Source organism: Pocillopora verrucosa, chromosome 4, assembly GCF_036669915.1.
Source record: "Pocillopora verrucosa isolate sample1 chromosome 4, ASM3666991v2, whole genome shotgun sequence".
In the NCBI taxonomy this organism is placed as follows: Eukaryota; Metazoa; Cnidaria; class Anthozoa; order Scleractinia; family Pocilloporidae; genus Pocillopora; species Pocillopora verrucosa.
Window position 1 is genome coordinate 5,401,541 of NC_089315.1, and position 23,872 is coordinate 5,425,412.

Here is a 23,872-nt window from a genome sequence, read left to right on the forward strand (position 1 = left end):
TGTTTTTCTATTCAAGCAGAAAAAATGCCAGAAAAAGTGAAGCGAAGAAGAAAAGAAAAAAAAAAGTGGGTTAAGAAACGCAAAACAAAGGTGAACCCACCGGCCAATCAAAGTGTTTTTCTTGGCGTCCTCCTTTACTTTATTACTGGACAGCTGTAGGTCACGTGGCTTGTCATTGACATCACGAATATCGATACCAAAGTCCTTCTCAAAAGATAATGGTGGTGATCCATCGTCTGTTGTTTTCACTCTGATCACGTAACGTTTTTGTACCTCGTAGTTCAAAAGACAAGAAGAACCTCCGTAGTTCAGACATTGTGTGTTGCGAACAGCCACCTTAAAATCGAACATAAGTTCAGGGTTCATGAAAATCTTTAATGTGAATAATTCCAATAAATTTTATTCTGTTTTTGTTGCAGTGCATACCTACATCATAGCAAAAAGACAAGTTGGGGCAGAAGCTTTTCTGGAGATTCTGTTAAACATTTTAACAACACTCTACATGAAATGCAGCTTTCTGTCAAACAGTTCACCAGGTTATTAAACAATTTTTATTTTACATTCTCCAGAATTTCCAAATTTAAAAAAGTAGTAAAACTTTCATTCGCTATCAAGAATTCAAGTTTCTTCACAATTCTTGTATTTTAAACAAAAACACATTTTAAAAAATTAGCTTTGAGCAATTTCAGAAAGTGTTGACAAAGCTTACCTTTATTTGGTTACCATCGACATTAAATCTTCCCGAGGCACTGTCCAATAACTGAAATGTGTGATTCTGTGACGTGTCTTGGTCAAGGGCTGTTAATGTCCCCACTAGTGTGTCACTGTCGCTGTTTTCGTTTACAGAGGAGCTAGAAAGCTATGAGGATAAAGGAAGACATATTGTGAAAACGGCTAATATCTTTAACTGCAGTCCATTTACAATCCTTTAACAAGATTGATGGTTTCTTGCACGCAGAAAAGGCTTACCCTAAATAAGATAATTTATCTCACCTTCAGAATCGCTATTTGTGTACCTTGTGGAAAGAAAAATTTCTCAAACAAATTGACGTTTATACCTGCCACTCTTCTGTCAGGTATCCCTAAAAATTCGTAAAGTTCCCCTTTTTCTCGGCTGTAATAGGAGGCATTGTGTGTCAGTGGGTGAAGTTTGTTACCCAAGTCCAAAGAATAATGACTTTGTAGTGAACACTAATCGGATCTGTCGGTCCTGATTCCAGAGGGCGAACAATTGAAGAGTGATGGATTAGCATATTGCCAAAATGCAAGTAACAGGTGATTTATAATATAGCGCGGGAAAAATTTCTCGTTCGCAAGCAAACAAATTTTCTCACCGTTAATCCATCGGGAGCATCATTTACGTCGATAACCTGGATGGTGACGGTTTGTGTTCGGGATAAGGCCGGTCTTCCATCATCCGTTGCTTTTATTCTGAAGGTCCACTGGGCAGTGTTTTCAAAGTTGAGCCCTCGAGTGGTGACAAGAGCGTCGTTTTGAATTTGAAACGGTAGGTTAGGATTCGAGGACAAAATTGAGAAAGAAACACTTTGCACTTGTGCCTTGACGTTGTCTGGATCGGTGACATTGAGCTGTGCCACAGTAATGCCACCTTTTTTATTTTCCTGGACTTTATCGTTTGACAGTGCAATGTTAGTGGGCGCTTCATTAATGTCTTGAACAAGAATGACAAACGACTTTTCCACCGTCAGGCCACCTGGATCGCGACAGAGAACTGTCAAGTTGAAAGAGCTTGCTTCTTCGTAATCGATGCCAGCACTACCGACGGTTATCTTGTTATTGTTTATTCCTACCTTTCCATTGGCTGAATCAGTGATGCTACACACGTGACCTTGCTGTCTGTCAGGATCCCTGACAGACAACTGACCAATCACCGCTCCAGCAAGTCGATTTTCTTGGACGCTGTTGTTGGACAATTGTATATCGGTTGGTTTTTCGTTGACATCTTGAAGGTTTACTACTAAAGTTGCCTCAATGGATTTTGGTGGACTTCCGTTGTCAGTTGATATCACTTTTATCTGGTAGCTTGGAGATGACTCGAAGTCCAGCGTAGCGTTTCTAGAAGCAAAAAGTTTATCACCTCTAATTTCAAAGTTCCCGCCAGGATTTCTTGATAACACATACGTAAATCTCTGCCCCTGATCCTCGTCGTCTGTCAGTAGAGTGTCAATTTGAACGTTTATGCTATTCTCCGCCACAGAAGCTGAATCACTGCCATCCAGTGTTACATTCGTGGGTGGGTCATTCTCGTTAATCACTGTTACATTAAACATTTCGGTGTGAAAAAGCCCTTTTTCGTCCGTTACGCGCACGATGATGTCCAAGCTCGACGCAACTTCATAGTTTATATCACCGTTGACCAATAAATTTGTAGCACATACTGTCCCACCTAAGGAAGAATTTTGACAAGTCACGTTTGATTGAAGGGAAAATTTTCCAGCGGAATCTTCATCCAGCTTAAAAGTCAGGAATTGCACAGCGTCATTATCTTTTGCTGACAGAGAGCCCACGACCGTACCAAGCCTCGTATTCTCCAATACGCTGGTTCGAGTAAGCTCGATGGAGACTGGGGCTTCGTTGACGTCTAACACAATAATGGAAAAATTCCTGGTCATCTGCGCAAAAAAGAAGGAGAGAGGAAAAAATTACTTACATTTTTAGTTATTGACTGTTGGCAAGGGTTGTTTCGAACAAAGGCTTTGAACAAGTAAATAACTTCTTAACTTAAAGGTAGTAATTGATGAAAGAAACACAAATAAAAATGTAACATTTGCCATATCAAGAGAGTCGATTCAAATTGGACAAATTTCAAGTTATAAAAGTGTAGTGGAACGTGACCTTTCACCATAGATGTGCCAAATGGAAATTATTTAGAAGTAAATGTCTAACAGCTAAAGGGGAAATTTAAAAATCAGATCTTGAGAGTCTGTTGCGTCTTCCTGACCCTGATCCTGCACCTATTTTATAATATTTTTTTCGTTTCTACAATTCAGCTAAAGTCAAATTAAATTTGCACTTGACCAAATCAAGAAACATTTCGAAGGTAACATCATAACTGATAATGGTATAGAGTATGATTGTGTCAGTGATCATACGAGTGATCCACAAAATGGAACGAACGCGTAGCAGGAGTCTTCTTTGTTAAGAACGAGTATAACTACATACAGAATTGGACGGCTATAAGCCACGTAACTAATTTACCAGTACCAAGACAAAATTTAAGAGACAGAATGCTTATGAGATAAAACTTATTTATCAAACTTGAGAAGAAAAAAGAAAAAAATAAGATTGTCGTGGTTGATATACCGTTATACCGTCAAATTGCAAGCATAAATGGTGTTGCCAATAGCCAACCGTGTTCAAGAATTTTGCGCAGTTTTGATGATAAAAAAATAATGCACGGAATGTGGCTTTTGTCAAATCATAATTGACTCACCGCTTTCGGTGGCTGTCCATTGTCAGTGACGTTCACCACGATATAGTGCACTTTGCTTGTCTCATAATCAGTAGATTTGGCTTTGTAGATACCACCGTTGTTGTCCAAACCAAATCTACCATTGTCGTCATCAACCAAGGAGAAACTGAGTTTTTGACCTGCGTCCTCATCGGTGGCGGAAAGATTGCCCACTATGGTATTTATAGATGCATTTTCACTGACTTTGTAATTGGACAACTGCAAACCTCGTGGTTGGTCGTTGACGTCATTTACGCTGATGTTAAATGAAGCATTGATCGATAGTGATGGAGAGCCACTGTCGACACTACGGACAACTATGGAGTAGGAGGATACGCTCTCGTAGTTTAAGAAACATTGGGACCCTCCGTTCAGCATGCAGTTCTTGTTGGACTTTCCAACCTATAACGTAATCGATCATTCAAAGATTTATTCTCGAACGATGGCAAAAGCTATGCGCTCAGCAGGTTAACAATCGTGAAACGAATTAAATGTAGTTGAGAACAGTTCCAGTGCGTAAAGCAGCCACTGCTGCAATGAATCAGATGAGCAATAAGCGCTGTTACCCTTTATTACTAAGACGTTGGTAAGTCTTCTTTATTGAAGTCTTGTTTAGATCTAAGTCCTCTTAAACCACTAATTTCTTTGGGTCACATGTTTTTTAATGGTCCATTTGTACTCTATGGAAACGTTTCAAAGACCCAATAAAGTTAGGCACAAATATCCCATATCCCATACCTCCAATGTTTTGTATGCCTATAATTCCGCTTCGATATTTTAGAACCTGTGTTTTAAATATCCCGTTTCCGGTTATATTTTCTCCTCACGTTTTTTCTCCCAAATATCCCGTATGCTCCTTACCCCTAATGGGGCTTCAAGTTTCGTTATGACTTATTCCCTAACCTTCCACCATCGGAAGTTGAAGCAGAGTGAGCAATAGCAGTAGATAGCTGAACCAGTTACATTGGGCAGCTAGAAAAATTCACCAATATTTTCCAAAATAGTCTATTGATACAGGTAGCTTACCTTCACGAAATTCCCTTGAATTTTAAACCTTCCTCCAGCACTGTCCAACAAACTGTAACTGTATGTCTGCCCGTTATCAAGGTCAGTGGTACTGAGCATGCCTAATATTGTGTCTACGTCACTATTCTCATCCACGGTGTTGCCTGACAACTAAAGAGCAGACGAAGTTATTGCTTTTATAAAATGATAATTTTTCTACTTCAAACGTGATGATTCTGAAATGCCCTCAGAGGAGACTTGGAAATGTGGTGTCTTGAATAGAGTTTATGTAAGGGAAAAACGGCCGGTATTTAAACTTCTTCCAGCAACTTTTTTAAAGAAAATCTCGGCGCCTTTACTCTCATGTGATCATTGGGGAGCTTTAACCTTTTTTTCATACAAACGGTTGTACACCAAGCTTTGCTTTATTGAAGAGGTTACAACAACAAAGAAACCGACTGTCATATCATAGGTGACGCATATTATGAGACTTTAAGATACTTTTAAATTGTCCTTGAGGAATATTCTCTCCTTTACGACTTGGCTACACTAGGCTAACCAGGCCTTAGAAGACCGGCAAAGACTTAATGTTACCACTACTGTCGCCTTGGTGGGCATGCAGCCTGTCGTTTTAACCTGTCATTTACCTCATCATGATTGTCTAAGTGATTCTACACCCAACTATGTATTTTAGAGGCATATAACCAACAATGCCAAATGTAAATTCCTTCTTAACCCTTTAACCCCTAAGAGTGATTACTAACATTTACTCCTATTAGTTTTACCCCTAAAACAAACCTTGAGGTCATGAGAATAAAGGAAATGGTCACCAACTAAAGACGCTCTTGATTGTTAAACAAATTCTCCTTGTCAGTATCATAGGAAATGTATAAAGAACAGTGTGGAGAATATGCATACTGATGTCAGGGTGTAAAAAGGTTAATAATTTTTTGTAGACCGTCTTTACCTGAATGGCCGTCGGTTTCTCGTTCACATCAGCTACAGTTATTTTAAATATTTTATCGAGCTTCATCGGTGGACTTCCATTGTCTGTACTTCTTATTGTTAGAGTGAACCTGCAGGAATAAAGAAAAAAACGGAGCCTTTAAATATTGTCGTTCTTCCTAAAATTAGTCAGGAAACATCACGCCCCCAACGCTGAGACATTCAACATATCTGCCTGCGCGTTATTTCTCACCCAGCAAGGCAGACTCGAGATCAAGTTAGCGTAAACAGCTGTAGGGTCCATCATAGTTCTCGCAAAATAATCTCTCAAATTGCACCTATCTTAATTTAAGATACACCCTTACTGGTTCGGTAACGATTCGTAATCAAACACCACCAATGTGTAAAGATCCGCTCCACGCAGCTCAAATTTTCCTCTCCCTCCACTAACAATGCTGTAGGTATGCTGGTCTTTATTGTTAGAATCCACAGAAGAAAACGTTCCAAGTTTTGTTCCACGTGGTTTGTTCTCTTGTATGGTTGCAGATCCCGAAAGAACAATCTAGAAAAGCCGCACAAACTTCCCATCATAATGACATTACTATTATTCAAACTGGACGAAAAAGTGGATTTGAATAGCTGACAAATGTGGCGAACTCCATCTAGCCACGTGACAAAAATGATCTTTGCACCATTTTCGTCCCCCTCCCTTCTCCTATAAGTCTCAAATCCCGCATCTGCTGTATCTTACTCATTGCACAAATTTACAATGGAGTTAGAGATTTGGCAAAAAGAGTCACTTGTATCAATTTGTGATCAAGAGTACTATTTTCTATTGGTATTGCGAAATGCTTTGCAACTGTGACCAAACCGAGAGAGACCACTGATGGTTGCTATGCTAAATCGGGTGTTTTGGCACACGAGTCCATTAACCCTTTAATCCCTACGAGTGATAAATAAATATTTTCCCCTATCAGCATGGCCCTTAAAGCAAACATTGAGGTCCTGAGAATAAAGGAAACAATCATCAACTACAGAAGCTCTTGATTGTTAAACAAATTCTCTTTGTCAGCACCATAGCAAATGTATGGAGAATGTTATGGAGACGATGTATAGTGATGTCAGGCTGTAGAGGGTTAAATACGTTAGAGGTGGTTTTGTTGCCTTTTTGTAACATCACTATGAAACAGCTTTTAAACACATAACAGCGTTGCTACTACTCCTTGAGGTATTTTATCATGCTTCAATGACAGTTTACCTGTACCAATATATAATACCGGTTAGAGAGAAGCACTTCGAGAGTGATGTGTCTTACCTAAGACCACAACGCCATGACCTTGACCAGGGCTCGAAAATTGACCTCGCCACCCGGAATTCAGCTTGCTAAGCATAAGGCCACCAAGTCCCTAGTATATGACCTATCACTAAGACTAAGAGGGTAGCATCCAACCTATTGACCTGATCCGCTGGTCAATAGCTTGTCACCCCCTTCTTACTAATTCTAAACCACGCTTTTTTTCAATTTTAGCATCATCACTGACCTGAGAAGGCGGATCATTATTACGTCGGCAATAAGACGTAGCATATGTTGACCATTGCCCTGATGTCTGACACGTGACTTTAGAGGCTCCTTTTATAGAATAATCTTTAGGACATCCTAGCGAGCATGTGACAGGATAAGTGGTCTTGTTTCCTGGGCACGTGACAAGGGCATGCTTGCAAGTGCTACCGAGAGCTGTACCTATGAGGGAAAACCTTGAAGTGAGCAACATCCAGCACAATTTCTTCATAAAATACCATTGCATTTACAAACGAGATCAGACAAACGTTTGAGCTTAATGTCATCTTGATGTTACACCAAATTCGCTTAACTAATTTACAAAGAAATACAGGGCAGCTGAAGGAGAGAACTGCGAATCAGACCTTGAAAGTGAAAAGATTAAAGACAACACTTAACTCAGAGATTTTTTACTAAGATTATTGACGCGGCATTGTTAAATTACTAATCAAGTTTGGGCCACCTTTGTTTTGCGTAAAATTCTAAAACCTTTGAAAACAATTCGAATATCTGAAACCTTCCCTTAAAATATTCTAATTTAACCGAGAGTTTGAGCCTCTTCTTTTCGTCAGCACTTCATCAAGAAAACACTTTCTTATCCTATCTATAAACCTGCACGAGAAAAATTGTACGAGAAAAAACCCTGCTTTAGTTGAAGGACAGAGGTCCTATCAAAAAAAAATTGAATTAAAAAAAATGGAATCAACAGCACGACAAACTTGGGAGACTTGACACGAACCCAAACTCTCCTCGACTACAATCTCCATGGTAACCAATATTTTTTCATCCTTTACAACCACCAACTGCGTGAAGCGAATTTAAAAAGCCGTGAAAAGGACGCACATGAATCAATCCTCTCATTCAGCGATAGCTAGGAGTCGACATACTAGACTGAGGATTTATTACAAATACACCTGATAATTTTCTTCATTATCCCGTCTGTCACTGCACATTGTTCTACCGACGATGACTGTGATCAGATAAATATGCCAAGTTCAAAAGATAAATTTCGTAAGAGGGAAAACTATGCCGTACATGGCCATTATCTTTCAAAACACTCGACAAGCAACCACAACAGCTGCTTTCTGAAATGTGCTCAAAACTGCCAGTGTTTATCTGCAAATTACAAGCAAGATAATGAGAATGAAAACTGTCATCTCAACGAGGCTGCTTCGTACACAAATCCTGAATCCATCAAAATCACTTGGGGTTGGTGGTATTACGAGATGATTCGGAGCTACCTGAAGAAGGTAAACTTTGTTTTCACTATAATTCTAAAACCGTGAAGGTACAAAAGCGGAATAGAACTCGCTCAGTGGACTGCAACGTTGTATTGCAGCAATATTTTTTATTTGCTTGACCGAGAGAGTTAAGAGAAGCTTGAGAACCAAGAACAAACCAATCTAAGGATATAACCATACAGACTAAATCTAGTTGAAGCGATGAGGTGGAACAAAGATACTGAAACCATCCCAATGCTTAGTTACTTCGATTTTTTACGCACTTGTAAATGTCATATTCTGAAATTAACAATTACCATCTTTATTTCTGATCTTAAAAGTGAATACTTTAGGCTTTTCTCCAAATCCAAAGATGTAGCTTTTGGTCATGGGCCCCACACGTAAAGACACTCGCAATCTATGTGTGTTTAGTTGAAACTCCTTACAAGTAAGCGTTCCAGTTTTTCAAGCATACGAGCGCGACATCAAACCTGTTTGGCTAGCAAATTCTTACAGACATGCAAGTCATATTTTTATTTATCCTGCATCTAAAACAATTAGCATTAAAATTTTCTTACAACGATTTTTCTTTAAGGGTATTCTGTTTAAAACCAAAACCCTAATTTCTGATAAACTAAAAACTGTTCAACATCACGATTTCAGCCTGGGAAGACGAACCGTAAAAAGGAATCATGTAACAACAGATGCTGTCAATCAGCTCCATGCGAAAACAATGGAACATGTCACGAGATATGTGACGTCACGGCCAGGAGATACGAGTGCGAGTGTCTGCCTGGTTATACTGGCTACAGATGTAAAAAGACCATACGATCCTGTCACGATGTCATGCTTTCTGGGAAACATAAAAACGGAGTGTACCAAATACTAAACCGGACAAAAAACATTCTTTACGTTTATTGTGATTTTAGTTCAGAGCCGGGAGCAGCTTGGACCCTTGTGCAAAGCTACTCGCTCGAGAAAGGCCAAAGTGATAGAGCTACGGACATGTTTAGCACAAAATCTTTGAAAGAGGATTATGCCGTGGAAGAAGAGTATCCTGGAAACAATTGGTCGAGTTACCGTCTGTCCCAAGTCGCTATCACTCCACTCAGTGGCGAGCGACTTGTGAATTTCCAACAATTGGCATTGACTTCAAAGATTACTTTTGCGCGTCACTTTCCAGCTTTGACCCCTGCATCCATCTACTAACTCTCCCCTAAGTTTCAAGTTGTACGAGTTCATCAACATTCGAGGAAATCAATGCATTAAATGCACTGCTGCTACAGTGGAAATATGCGTAAGAGTTGCTCGAGGCGTAGCCGAGATCAACTCTAGCTTCTTGAGTTTTATAACATTTTCAACCCGGAAATTTTTTCTTTCTCGACGGATTTGTTTGCTAACGTCATGAGCGAACACAATAGGAATATGAAGCATGCTCACGCGATTGAATTTGATTTCACAAATTTACTAGCTATGTTATAATAACGCTTTGTATACTCCATCTATTTTAGATGGAGTATACAGGGTTAACGAATGCATCAATTCGAATACTCAATACTTGTTTTGCGGAAAAACATGAAAGGAGAACTAAGGTTAATTGCTTAAATTGTTTCATAAATAGAGTGAAAGTGACCAGCTTCTAATTTCTCCTTATAATATCAAACCTGAATCAAATATTAAGGTCACAAGAATCTAGGTAATGATCACCAACTTATAAAGCTCTTGACTTTTAAACAAATTCTCCTTGTCAGCGCTTTAGGAAATGTATAGAGAACATTATGGAGAATATACATACTGATGATAGAGAGTAAAGGGTTAACGAATGCGTCAATTCGAATACTCAATACTTATTTTGCGAAAAAACATGAAAGGAGAACTAAGGTTAATTGTTTAAATTGATTCATAAATAAAATATATTAAAGTTCACACGGCAACCAGGTGGACAATCAGACATAGTTTGAAGCTACACTGGTTTGCAGATTTAATGAATGTAACCGAAGAAGTTACAATTCATAGACCCAACGTTTCGACACTCCTGTCTAGTGCCTTCATCAGGGGTGATCTAAACGCTGCAACAAGAGGTCCTTTTATATGATCACTAATTAGCGGCCTTTTTTCTGACGAGGTGTAAATAGGCGTCAGGAAGCAGACCGCCATCGTCACGATATAAAGGAGCGTGGGCGGAGTTAATGTGCCAAGCCTCCAAACAAAGGCGCTGGTGGTAACGCCGATTAGTAGTGATAATTTTAGAATTATCCCACCCAATTCTATGGTTGGTTAGGCAAGTATGCTCCGATAAAGCTGAATTTTCCTTTTTGCAAAGAAAAACCGCTTTTTGGTGCTCTTTTAACCGTGTACCAAACTGGCGTTTGGTCTGTCCGATGTATTCGTTATCACAGTCATTGCAAGGAATAGAATAAATGGCGTCGGTTCGTTGTTCTTTCGTGACAGGATCCTTAGGTTTGGCGAAAATATGCCCCAAAGTCTGAAAAGGTTTTTGAGCAACTTTAACGTTGTGGCTATTCAAAATTCTCTTGATGGGTTCAGTAACACCCTGTATGTAAGGAATAACAGCAAAACCAGTCGCTGGTTCCCTTTCATCAAGAGCGTTACTATTTGTAACTGGTTTTTGGCAGTTACGGAGAAAAGTTTTTGTATAGCCATTTGCCTTTAGGACATTGGAAACATATTTCCTCTCCTCAGCCTTCGAATCGAGTGATGATGGTAGACAATCAGCCCTCCTAAGTAAAGTTTTGGCTACAGACTTTTTATGGCAAATAGGATGGTGAGAATCGAAAGCGAGGTATTTGTCGGTGTGGGTGGGTTTACGGTAGACACTTGTCTCTAAATTACCCTGAACCCCTCTAGACACATTTAAATCAAGAAAGGGCAAATGTCTATCCTTTTCACGTTCAAGGGTGAATTGGATCGACGGCTCTACTGAATTCAGATGCGATAAGAGGCGCTCCGCTTCATTTCCGGATACCGCAGAAATAACATCATCGACATATAGTTTCCAGAAAAAGGGTTTAACCGGTGAAGTGGCTAAGGCCCTTTGTTCCACGTCTTCCATTACCATGTTAGCAATGACAGTAGAAACAGGCGAACCCATAGCTGTAACAAAAACTTGTTGATAGTATGTGCCGTTATATGTAAATTGCGTGGTTTTGAGGCAAAAAGACAGCAGATGAATAATATCCTCCACAGGCAAAGAAGTTCTTTGTCCTAGGGAAGCATCTTCTCTGAGTCTTTCCTCCGAAACCTTAACGGCAAGATCAACTGGGATTTTAGTGAAGAGCGAAACAACGTCGAAAGATACTAATTCTTCACAAGCGTCAAGAGTTTTATCTCTTATGAAATCCGTAAATTCGCAGGAATTTTTGACAGTGTAATCAGTATTCCCAACAACAGGCGACAAAATTCTCGCAAGATAACCAGAAATTGCATAAGTCGGAGAATTAACAAAAGAGACAATGGGTCTCAAAGGAATTCCCGGTTTATGAATTTTAGGTAAGCCATAAAAACGTGGCAATAAGCCGTCACTACTGTATAACATTTTGTACGTAGAGTCACTAATTCTGCCAGCTTTTTTCAAATCAAGCAACATTTTGTTTAACTTTCTTTGAGTTTTACTGGTAGGATCAGAGTTTAAGACAGCATACGTACTCTTGTCATTGAGCAGAGACAAAGCTTTGTCGTGATATTGCTGTTTGTCCATAACCACAACACAATTACTCTTGTCAGCAGATAATACGAGACTGTCCGGATCCTTTTTGAGAGTTATAAGCGCATTGAAAACATCCTTTTGAATGTTTTTGGGAGGAGGTTTAGCACGCCTGAGTACGCTACTTACTTCTGCTCTTACCAAATGCCTACGATCGTCGTCGAGTTGAGAGATACTCTCCTCAACAGCGGCGACAATTTCGGCGGTCGGTATTTTGCGAGGAGCAATAGCAAACTTTAGACCCTTCTCTAAACCACTCCGTTCCAGCGCGGATAATTCCTTGGAGGAAAGGTTCATGACCCATTTATCTTTCAGAGATGAGCCTGAATTAACAGGAGACCTCTCACTGAGCAAGTGACGGAGTTTTCTGTCATGTTTCTCTCTCTGTTTGGTAAACGTCTGCAGTTCTTTCGAAATGCAAAACTCCTCGACCCAGGAAGTTTCGGAGTTGTTAATCAAAGCGGAGAGTTCACTGAGTGAACGAGAGAATAACGTACGTAACCGCAGTATGGAACTGTGACATTCATCTATTCGTAGCTTGAGAAAAGAAAAACCAGTACGGACCATGAGCTTGTATCCTTTAGCACTCCGTAAAGGAGGCCGAAATCTCAAACTCGATGGAAGCACAACGAATACATCGGACAGCACAACGAATACATCGGACATATAACGAATACATCGGACAGACCAAACGCCAGTTTGGTACACGGTTAAAAGAGCACCAAAAAGCGGTTTTTCTTTGCAAAAAGGAAAATTCAGCTTTATCGGAGCATACTTGCCTAACCAACCATAGAATTGGGTGGGATAATTCTAAAATTATCACTACTAATCGGCGTTACCACCAGCGCCTTTGTTTGGAGGCTTGGCACATTAACTCCGCCCACGCTCCTTTAAATCGTGACGATGGCGGTCTGCTTCCTGACGCCTATTTACACCTCGTCAGAAAAAAGGCCGCTAATTAGTGATCATATAAAAGGACCTCTTGTTGCAGCGTTTAGATCACCCCTGATGAAGGCACTAGACAGGAGTGTCGAAACGTTGGGTCTATGAATTGTAACTTCTTCGGTTACATTCATTAAATCTGCAAACCAGTGTAGCTTCAAACTATGTCTGATTCATAAATATCGAGCAGGTTAGCACCCTTGCTCTCAGAGAAATCCTACGGTTCACTGTATAAGCATCAACTAAGCATCCCATCCTGGGAAAGAAAAGCTACGCCCAGTCACTTAATGTTGTAGAAACCGGAATAAGGCTCTGGCTAGATGAGCCACTTTGCTCGAAAACTGACTTCATTCCCAGATCTCAATTAGTAATTCTTCTTACTGTCTACACTTGGTTTCTTATGATGCAAGTTCAGAGAATTTGGTATTTTATCAACTAATAATCCGCTCATTTATATTTTTGATTATTTCCAACAATTGTTTGCTTGATATTATACTGATATTGACAAAGAAAAAAACTGAAAAGAGAATTTATGTCTCAATTCGTCCTAGACGGGGGTCCCAGTGTGGAAGAAGATTCAGCTTTTATTTAATATTTTAACCCACTGTTCTAATTCGTTGATTTGCAGTCAATTCCTTCGTTATGTTCACGCTTATACCTAAGACCTTGTTTTGTAGAACGGGGTTTGACTTAATGCTATGAATTTACCTGGGGCACAGTATGACGGTTTTGGCATCTTGCAATCTTTAGCGATACAGTTCTTCCTATCCGTGGCCAGATAGTAACCATTGTTGCATGAACATACACCATTGCTGCACTTGTGTAGGCAACCATTGTTTGGAGTTCCACACTGAGTAGTATTCTGTGAAAAAGCGAAGCGAGACGACATCGCTAATGAGTAATTACTGACCATTTAGATGTCTGAACGAACCTTGGGAAAGACAGGCAATGAAGAATGGATTACTGAATATTTAAGAGGTTGAGCTTGGCAGCGGAGAGAAACGACAGTAACAGCAAAAGGCCCGTCTACGATTTGGGTCCATTATTTTCGCAAAGTAGAATAAAATCAATCATATAAACAAACAAACAAAAAAACCCAAACAAATCTAAGGAAAGACCGCAAATCCGCAGGGTTAGGCTAATCGCGTGAACCCACTAAAAAGGTATTTACAACTGCATAACTAGTTCGAAAAGCAAGCATTCATTTTTCTGCAAAGGCAATGCCGTTGTTCGGCCTTATGTGATGTCAACATTCTGCAAGAGTATTTCACATCAGTCAATTATACTTTCCCTCACTGGAAGATGAGAGACAGTCTTTCTTTCCTCGAGAAACGTACCTGTAGAGCCGGGCAATCTCGACCTTGACACCTTTTAGTAATCTTTATAGTCCTCGTCCTTTGTTTAGATCCAACAGCACACTTTTCACTACAGGCTCCCCACGAACCCCAAGAGTTCACCTGAAACACAACAGCAAAATACTACTGAACGAGTAATGTCAAACTCCACGAAGAGAATGTGAGAAATTTAGCGGAAGATATATTCTTGTAGAGAATAAGTCAGTCCTGCATACAGCCTGTAAAGCGGACGCCGAGCTCACTATCTGGCAACTTGAAGAAAACACAGTATTTCTGCGTGAAGTCTGCGTGAAGTTTGCAGAAATTAATTGTTTTTTTAATTTGTCAAGCATTGTAGGGTGTGAAGGGAGAGAGGTAATAGAAAGAGCTGAAGAAATGTTTATCGACGTGGCCCGGCGAACTACCTATCTCTGATGAATAAAGGGGGTTTCTAACGAGACTGTGGTGCTGCGTCGATGGGAGAAATAACAGGGTAATTCGGCAATATCAACTGAGTTGATGATGTAATTGGTCACCGTATAGAGTTTCCAAGCTGAAGTTTCGAGCGTTAGCCCTTCGTCATTCGCTCTGACGAAGGGCTAACGCTCCAAACGTCAGCTTTGAAACACTTAACGGTGGCCAATTTACGTTATCGACTCAGTTGATAATACCAAATCACAGTTCTCTACCTCTATTGACCAAGTAACATAGACTCAGCAATGAGATACTTCCTACCTTGCAGATTAAGTGCATTGTCAATGTTATGGACATATTCTGCAGTAATTCCTATTCAACTCTTACAAAACATGGCAACGGTAGGGTTACTTACCACACAGTCCCTGTTGTCTCGGAAGTCAGTGCACCGCTTACTTTCTGTTCTTGCTCCGCATGCTTTTCCGCGGCATAACGCTGTCGTTTTGATAGTGCGTGTTCGAGTGGACGTACCGCTACCACAGCCATTGCTGCAGAGTGACCAGGCTGTCCAAAGGGACATTACACAGTCACGGTTGTTGTACTGAGAGCAAGATTTTGTTTCTTTCTGTGCTGGGCAAGATTTGCCACCACAAGAAGGCTGGGTATTTATGTTTCGTGTTCTAGTCCTTGAACCTTAAAAAATAATAATAATAATAAGCTAATGAAAAATACTTACCGTTTACCCTTTTTACGCCAATGTTAATTATCCTCTTAATGAAGCAACGATGTTATGAGTTAACAGTAAGAGCAATATTCCCTTCGAGATGACGCCCTTGGGTAACTAACGTTTCAAGTTCTAATTAAATCAATTAAACTAATAAAAGCAAAAAGCTGCAGAGGTAAGTTGCAGTAAAAGCAATTGCAGAAAGAAACCTCAAAAAAATTCAGGCGTAGACAGGACTAAAAGACGTGCCTCCTAGATCCTCGCTAGACGCTTCTTCCAACTAAGCCACGAAGCCACTTGAAAGAAAATCTTCTTAAAACTGCTCTGATCCCAACATGATACTCAGTCGAAGCCTGAATTCTTTCAGGGTTCTCTTCTTTAATTGCAGCGAAGATAGCTCTTTACTTTGCATTTTCTTTACTTCATCCTCAGATCAAATCGTTTATTTCATTTCAAGTGTTTCAAGTTCGGTGATATGAACGTGTGCCACCTACCTGTGCCGCATGTTGTTGAACAAGCACTCCATGCAGTCCACGTCGACATCACGCAATCAACAGGACAACAACTGTGCTTGCACGAACGTGTTTGCCTGCTTGCCGGACACGCCGCGCTGCAATAAGGCTGAGTCGCCACACTACGTGTCTGGTACTGAGTACCTGGCCCACATTTGCCATTCAGTGGGGTACAAGGGCTCCATGAACTCCATGAGTTCATCTTAAGGTGCAGTAAGTGGCAATAAGAAGTTTTGATCAAAAACAGAATTTATGATAACAAAAAATGAGTCTTATATCACTAAGATGATATAGTAAAACAAGTAAACCTATTTAGTAAATATTAAATCCAAGACGGAAAAGGATTCGAGTAAAACAAAAAAAAAACAACAAAACAAAACAGAACAAAACGAAGACAAGAACGGAGAAATAACACACACAAAAAAACAAGGATACATCGACAAATCAACGCTTACCTTGCAGGGAATGGGAACAGGTGTGCATCTTTTTGACTGGCTTAAGGATGGGCAGGGTTTTCCACCACAGCTTGGGTGTGAAGTGACGTTACGAGATCTTGTCTCTGTTCCACTGTTGACAGAACACCTTCCCTTCGGAGCTATACACTTCCCCCAACTAGACCAGTTAGTGACCTGATGACATAAAATCAGATAGCATGCTCATAAGCAATTTCGACAAAGTAGTTGACTTTTTCGTAAACAATTTCGTGAAAGTATCAGCAACATTATAATAATAACTGAAAAGAAACTTTATACGTAAATATCTTGTACGGCTGGCTGCTAATTTCGTTACCAGCATAATTGAACAACAAATTTGAGAAAACTCACTCGAAAAGAGGTTCTGAGTGGCTTTTTTCAAAGATCATTTCAGCATTTACCGATTTTTGGAAGATCAGAGAGGCTTTATGATCAAATTTGTATATTAGTTATTTGACTTTTTACGTTCCGCAGGCGCACAAGGATGAAAATGTTCCCATTAAACGTTGTGTTAACTTTATATTTGAGCTTTTTCTCAATAATATATAGGAAATTAGCACTGCATTAAGCATTAGACTAAGTGCTTAACCCTACGATAAGCGGATCGGTTATCTATACAAAATACCTTGGACACTTACCTGACAGTCTCTTGGACAACAGGGTCCTCTACATGACTTCGATTCTCGGAGGGTTCCGCAAGGAGTACCATTGCAGCTAGACTGTGTTATGACTGAACGTGTTCGAACCCGTTTGCCGTTCTGTTCACACGCAGCACTGCAGCCTGACCAACTTGACCAATTGTCAGTTACGCAATTAACTGGACAGCATCTGTGTCGAAACAAAAGATCACGTTGAGCTCATATTTATTTTCTTAAATTAAATTTGCTTCTATCCGCCTAGTCTCCTGATTAGTCTGTTCTGTTCACTTATTCTCAGATGTTCCCCATACATCGATAAAATTGGTTCGATGTAACGGGGAACAGTTTGGAAACTTAGTTGCTCAGATTAACCCGTTCATGAATTAAGCCTGACTAGAGCCAAGGCAGATTTGCGCCGATAAATTCTCACCTACTGCTTAGACCTTGAGCAACAGTTTTACTTCTTAAAAGTTTTGGATAAAAATTTGAATTAACGGTCTTGTTGAGGACAAAGTTAATCCTTTTTTAACATAATTTATTTCTGGAAAAAAATAACTCTTGAAACCGTTTAAAATAAATCAAATGCAATAATCTTCGAATTACTTTTGCGAAATTTTTTCGCCCGAAGATTTTGCAATGGTTGCGAAAATATGCCATTCTGAGTTTTGATACCCGCAATAAACTGAACGGTAAACACATAAAGACATGTGATTATATATTCAGTCATTCTCATACTCTTCTGAGCACGGAAAGACACAAAATCTTGCTCTCAGTATACTAGGCTTATAGTTTTTTCCTTTTCTCCTGACAAGTTTTTCACTTGTCTTGAAAGGCTTCGTTTCAATCTTAAAATAATAAATAATAATATGTACAAATATCCGACTCCATCAATTTGCAAGCCATTTTCTCCAGAAAATCACGTAACGAATCATCCACCGAGTCACGGTTATAAGAAAAAGTACCACGTTCGGATCTCTCGTGAGAAAAACTCGAGGCCAATTCTTTCTGCTTCGAGAAGATCTCGATTTGCGTTGCGCAACACATAACCAGATGAATTATGCAAGTGAAATTGGTGCGCGCCAGTGCCAGGTACCATAAGTAAACAGAAAGGGCTTTATTAAGCTTCCTAGTAAGATTTGAGGCTCAAAGAATGTAAACTAGTTACTGTCCCTCCTTACTCAGAAAGGAGCGTGTGGTAGGCGGCAAAGTTAGAGAAAAATTATAAGTTTATACCAAAGAACGCAAACAAAAGAAGTTAATTAGTCAATAATCTCTGCGAATATTCGAATAATTCGAATAATCTCTGCATATCTAACTCTAATAGCGTACAGATCTAAATTAAGTTCTTTTATTAAAACTTCAGTTTAATCATTTCCATCGGGATTTTCGAAGATCTACAGCAAAAAAAAAAAAAAAGATGTTAAACGCCAACTCATGTCTCAATTAATATATAATCTCATCGCGTTTTGCAAGGACAACAAGAAAAAAAACATACGCACAGAGTCAGACGTGACACGGCAATAGATAACCACAAAGGTTACATCATGTTCCGTCTGTTTTTTTTTCTGCACTAAGAGAGGGCAGCAAGATCATGTCAGGGCAAATAAGACAAACAAATCTCGAATTTTCGAATCAGTAACAAATCTCGAATTTTCACGCAACAAGAAATTTGTGTGTTAATGGCTAGTGTGCCACGAACCTCGTTAAATTTCTCGTTTTACTGAAAGGCAGAATTACATTTTCCGCCATGCGTCAACAAAAATATACTATAACGCTACTAAGAATTAATTATTAATAATGGATCATACACTCTGTAATCGTACAAGGCAGATTTTACCTATTCATTTGGTTTAAACTCGAGAAACAGAATTTGGAAATTGTTTAAGGTAACAAAAAACGTCAAAGAAAGAGAACACGTACTGTTGTCCACAATAAGAAACATAAGAATTGACGACACAGACAGGAGGTTTATCTTCCCAAAACAACAGGGGACTTCTAGCAAGCTGTGTACTTCAATACCAAATGCACGCCTACGAAACTGAAAAGTTTTCAAATGTAACTTTTTCAAAATAACTCACATTCCAGTATTGCAACTTATGGTTTGACTTCTCTGACTGGGGCAAGACGTTCCCCTGCAGCTCGGATATCGAGTTATACTCATAGTACGTGTTTTCGTCGACATTCCGCAACCATTACAAGGACTCCACGAGTTCCAGCTCCAAGCACAATTGACGCGACAACATTGTGTGTTGCAGTATCTGGTCTCACTCAGCTTGTAGTTGCATGAACCACCGCAAGCAGCCGCCACAGAAATCCCCCTTGTGCGAACTTGTGTCCCCCTGCCGCATGATCTTGTACAGGTGCTCCATCTTCCCCAGTTACCAGGCGTGCAATTACGATAGCATCGACGTCTCCGTCTGCGACGCCAAGACTCCACGGTGGAGAGGAAGCAGCTCACACAAGCCAGTGCTACAAAAATCGTTGCGACCTTCATAGCCGGATGATTTAATTAAGCGCGTAGTAAGCGGGCTAAATACCGGAATAGCGAAGTAGTGCTTGAAATACGATCTTTCAATGTGAAGCGAGAAGTTTGATGACAATTAAAGTTGGCGTAGAATTTCAGGTGATTTTATAGTACGATTTTAAGCACAAATTAACCCAGGGGCGTCAAAAAGCGCTTCAAGTATCTAATAAACAATACAAATAGCGTGTTTTGTTGACCAAGAACGGATCTGTTCTACCGCAGGGATGTTTCGTCATAAGATAGACATGTTTTTTCCAAAAGGTAGAAACGTTATTTGTTGATTAAGATTTTCTAAGAAGCTACTTTGTTATATTTACGTAACACATGTCAAAACAACCACTAGTTCGGCGCCGCGCGACAAGTTTTAGATGAAAGTCAAACAAACGTCGTCAGCCACTTGACACAATACTTTCAGAATGATGGCAATAACGGTGTCAACTTTCCGTTTAGGCGCTAAAAGTGTTTTGATGCTTAACAAGGTCAATACTAATTCTAAAATTAATATGCATTTTCAAAAAATAAAATCACGGCAAAGCTAATAAGCTCCAGAGGAGCATTAGTTTGTAACTCAAAAAAGGTAAAACTCACATATATCGTCGTTTGCATTCGCTATAAATACCTGACCTTTAATTTACCTTTAATTCCTTGATTTTTCGCTTTCGTATCTTTCTGTCTTTTATTTCATATAACTAGTAACTTCAATTTTAAGGGTCACGAATTAAAATCGAGTCTCATTAAAACGGTAATATGTCAACTTAAGGAGTGTTAAAAGTTGTGCCTTTGTTCAAAAAGAAACAGAGCATAAAATCAGCAGCGCGCTTTTAATAACATTCCGGTAACGCAATATTTATGTCATGTCATTCATAACAAAGACAAATATACCATTATAAACATTTTAAGAACGGTTTTCACAAAGTCGGGGCACACGATCGGTGTCAGTGTGTATGTATAGGCAAAGACCCGGAAACACGGCTCCAAAAGACACGTAGCATTAATATAGCAATCCAAAAATCGGTCGCAAATTAAAGAAGCAAAGCTTTCATGATTTATGTACAGACCCATGTACAATTTACCCCGAGAAATATACCTACGATGGATCATTTAAGCTTCTTGCAACGTGCGTGTATTTTACGTGTTAAGATCTAACGTCATGAGGATCTGGAAAAAGGTCAAAACTCCGGTTATAAAAACTTCCGCTGGAACTTGTGTCAACGTGCTTACATGTATATCATTGTGCAGTGAAAAAATCATTTTTAAGCGGTTGAAGGCGTAAGTGTAATAAGGCGGTTGTATCAGCTAATATTCTTCTTAAAACAATAATAATGCTTGTGTTACCTGAAATTTATATTTGACAACTTACCGGTAATCCGGTTTCTAAAACACATCTACACAACGTAAGATTAGCTACCTGTCATTTTAAACTTTGTTTATTATCGCAACTACTATCCAATTCAGACTCTGCTATTCACATCAAATCGAGTCAGAAGTTTTCTTTTTTAGAACCGCAAACTAACATGCTAATCTGCTAGCGATAAGGAACAATATTATTACATAATGCTTTTCTTCCGAATCCTGTACAAATGGTAAAGGTTATAGTCTGAGATTTTCAACCTAGTTTTTCTTCCAGCCGAGAAACAAAAGTAAAAGAAATTGGCGAAATAAACGTTTTCTTTTAAAAAAAATTATCTATTCATTATCTGATCAACAATACGAATACCGAGTGTTGTTGACCAAGAATTGATCTATTTTACTGCAGCGTTGTTTCATCAAGATAGACATGTTTTTTTGAAAAAGGCAGAAAGAGCAAGGACGACGTTATTTAGTGATTAAGATTTGTGTGAAAGCCACTTTGTTTATTTACGTAACACATGTCAAAACAAGCACCAGTTCGGCGCGACAAATTTGAGATGAAAATCAAGCAAACGTCCGGTCGTCAACAACGTGATACAATACTCTCAAAATGATGGCTGAGTCTGAATATCTGCAATAACTTGTATCAACTTTCCGTTAAGGCGCTAAAAGTGTTTTAATACTCAATAAGGTCAATTCTAGTCACTGAGAGTGATTCGTGGCACGAGAACACTTGAAATTATCAATTATAAATTGAATGCTGTCAGCATGAGGAATGTCATATGCTTTGTATATATGATTAATTTCGTGTGAGTCGATTGACCTGTGACACTGGCTCTCAAATAACACGACAAGCAGGAGCTTGTTCCTAAAGGTTACTTGCCTGTTTTGTTATTGCTTCACTCACTTAATGACGATGCATAATTGTTGCTTTCGCCTACGTAACTGGCGTTAATTGGGGCGTTCAGTGAGATTAAAACGGCCAGTACGCAGATTACAGTTGCCTTAAAACTCTAATGTTTTGACTTAAACTCTTACAATGGCGGGTTTTCCCTTAAGATCTTTTAGTTGCATGATAGCTAGCGTCACAACTTCATAAGCACCGGAAATTCAAGTACGTTCCCAGCCGCAATCTCATATCGACTTCTTCACATGGACATTTTGTCAAGAAAATCAAATTACATTAAAACGCGTTGCGTAATGTGTGCTTCTCAGGCAATATCTCGCCAAATCGTAAGACCATATTGGGAAAACTGTCTATAAGTCTGTACTGTGATTCTTTTCAAATTCAAGCGCATTTGTCATGAGTCAAGCTAGTCACACAAATAATACATTACCCAAGCAAACACGGACGATTCATCTACTCGAAGCGAACACTCATACATAAAAGGAACACTTACTCAGAGATAAGAGTCTAAATTCTCTAACTTCCGAGCAATGCGCTGTTGCAAGCCTGACTCGAGGCAAGTTTTAGCTTTTATGTTGGATTTCGAGGCCAATAGGAACAGAATGTAAAAAGGACAAATGAAAAAAAATATAAAAGGAGAAACTAATGACTATTCAAGATGCTCTCTTTTCCCTTGCAAAAAGACCCATCAATGCTCCATCGCCTCGACAATAGGGACTTTTTCTGTAGGCAAATGCAAGGAGTAAGCAGTTTGAAACGGGTAAAAAAGGAAAAAAAATAGTTGGAGAACAAAGACAAGTGCTGAGATTTCTGAGGATCTTTACAAAAATTGAAATAAAAGATAAAAATTGAAAACAAACTCACATTCCGGTATTACAGCTTCGCGACTGACTTTTAGAACTCGGGCACGCGTTGCCACCACATGTATTTTTCCTTCTAATACGCATTGTTCTGTTTTGTTGAGATACGCCACAACCCTGGCATGGACTCCAGGAGTTCCATGTCCACCAACAGTTCACAGGACAACATTGGGTATAACAGGAGACAGTCCTATATCGTTGGGAACTATAATAATAGGGACACCTTCTACCACCACATTTCGGCCAAACTTTGACTGGCCTTTGCTGAACTGAGTACCCTGTACCACAGGTCTTTGAACAACTTCTGTATGTCCTCCAGTTTCCAAGAACACAATCTACTCGTTGAGTACATGGCCTTCTTCGGGTTGCCCGCCGATTTCGGCGAGTTAACCACGACTCAGAAAAACTAATAAGGGCGCACAATACCAGAGATACAACAAGAGCGGCCAGAACGAAGTTTCTCATACTTTTCAGATAACAATCAAGAGAGTAAAGTGATGCACTCTGATAATACTTTCAGTCTCATCCCTACTCATAAGACAACGTATACTGCTATATGCGGCATTTTACCATATCATGTTTTGTTTGCATTCTTTTGTATTCTACGGTATCCCATAAAGAGCCCTCTGGCTGCGACATTAGATCCCTTTAATTGCCGAAAGAAATAAATGTAATATTCAGATTTCTTTGTTTAGAGCACGCTCGGTACCCGCTGTATTGACATAAAACTTAAATTTTGGCATAACATCTTGGAAACACACAAACATTTATGATTAATGGAAATCATCTATTCTTCAAGTCTGATTCTTTCGAGTCCTATTCTATTCTTCGAGTCCTTTCCAATAAAGGACAGGCAGTGGCGTATTCCAATATCTAAAACGGAACAGAAAACTAAAAGGAAATGAGCCACAAAACAAGCAGAAGGGAAAGGGCACGAAAAAGACCCTGCAACCACAAATGCTAAGTCTCCTTCTCTTTAGCCCTCTAACTATAGTAGACAACATTGTCCTCTGCGGCCTTTCATCGATTAGTTATGCACTCTTTTAAGCGATCTTTTCACATTTTGAAATTCTAGAGACGGTCAGCCACACTTGAAAGGAAAGAGAAAATGTAATTGACCTGTAGCAGTTATTTTTAACACCTCCTGCTCTCTTTCCTTTTTTCCTATTCGTTGCTTTTCACTGCTTTTGGTAACTAAATGCTGTATTTTTTAACGAACACTAAAATCTAACAATTCTTAAAAGTATATTAAACCTGGTGGTAGGACAGC

The 23,872-nt window shown here is 39.4% G+C and overlaps 1 protein-coding gene across 6 annotated transcripts in view; it reads right to left on the reverse strand.

The window, feature by feature from the left end:
- LOC131794752 (protocadherin Fat 4) overlaps nt 1-23,872 on the reverse strand; it is a 68,433-nt gene that overhangs the window by 18,867 nt on the left and 25,694 nt on the right. For 4 of the 6 annotated variants that reach the window (XM_059112301.2, XM_059112304.2, XM_059112303.2 and 1 more), the window contains exons 2-15: nt 16,962-17,151; nt 16,306-16,479; nt 15,833-16,052; nt 15,030-15,307; nt 14,204-14,323; nt 13,575-13,728; nt 6,964-7,163; nt 5,788-5,984; nt 5,445-5,553; nt 4,499-4,648; nt 3,455-3,874; nt 1,335-2,633; nt 710-859; nt 101-336 (exon numbers count right to left, since the gene is read on the reverse strand). In XM_059112301.2, coding sequence (XP_058968284.2) covers nt 101-336; nt 710-859; nt 1,335-2,633; nt 3,455-3,874; nt 4,499-4,648; nt 5,445-5,553; nt 5,788-5,984; nt 6,964-7,163; nt 13,575-13,728; nt 14,204-14,323; nt 15,030-15,307; nt 15,833-16,052; nt 16,306-16,479; nt 16,962-17,151 — 3,897 coding nt within the window. Of the gene's footprint in view, nt 1-100; nt 337-709; nt 860-1,334; nt 2,634-3,454; nt 3,875-4,498; nt 4,649-5,444; nt 5,554-5,787; nt 5,985-6,963; nt 7,164-13,574; nt 13,729-14,203; nt 14,324-15,029; nt 15,308-15,832; nt 16,053-16,305; nt 16,480-16,961; nt 17,152-19,039; nt 19,508-22,606; nt 23,036-23,872 lie in introns of those variants that run through there. The other 2 variants (XM_059112307.2, XM_059112302.2) reach the window with 2 other exon arrangements.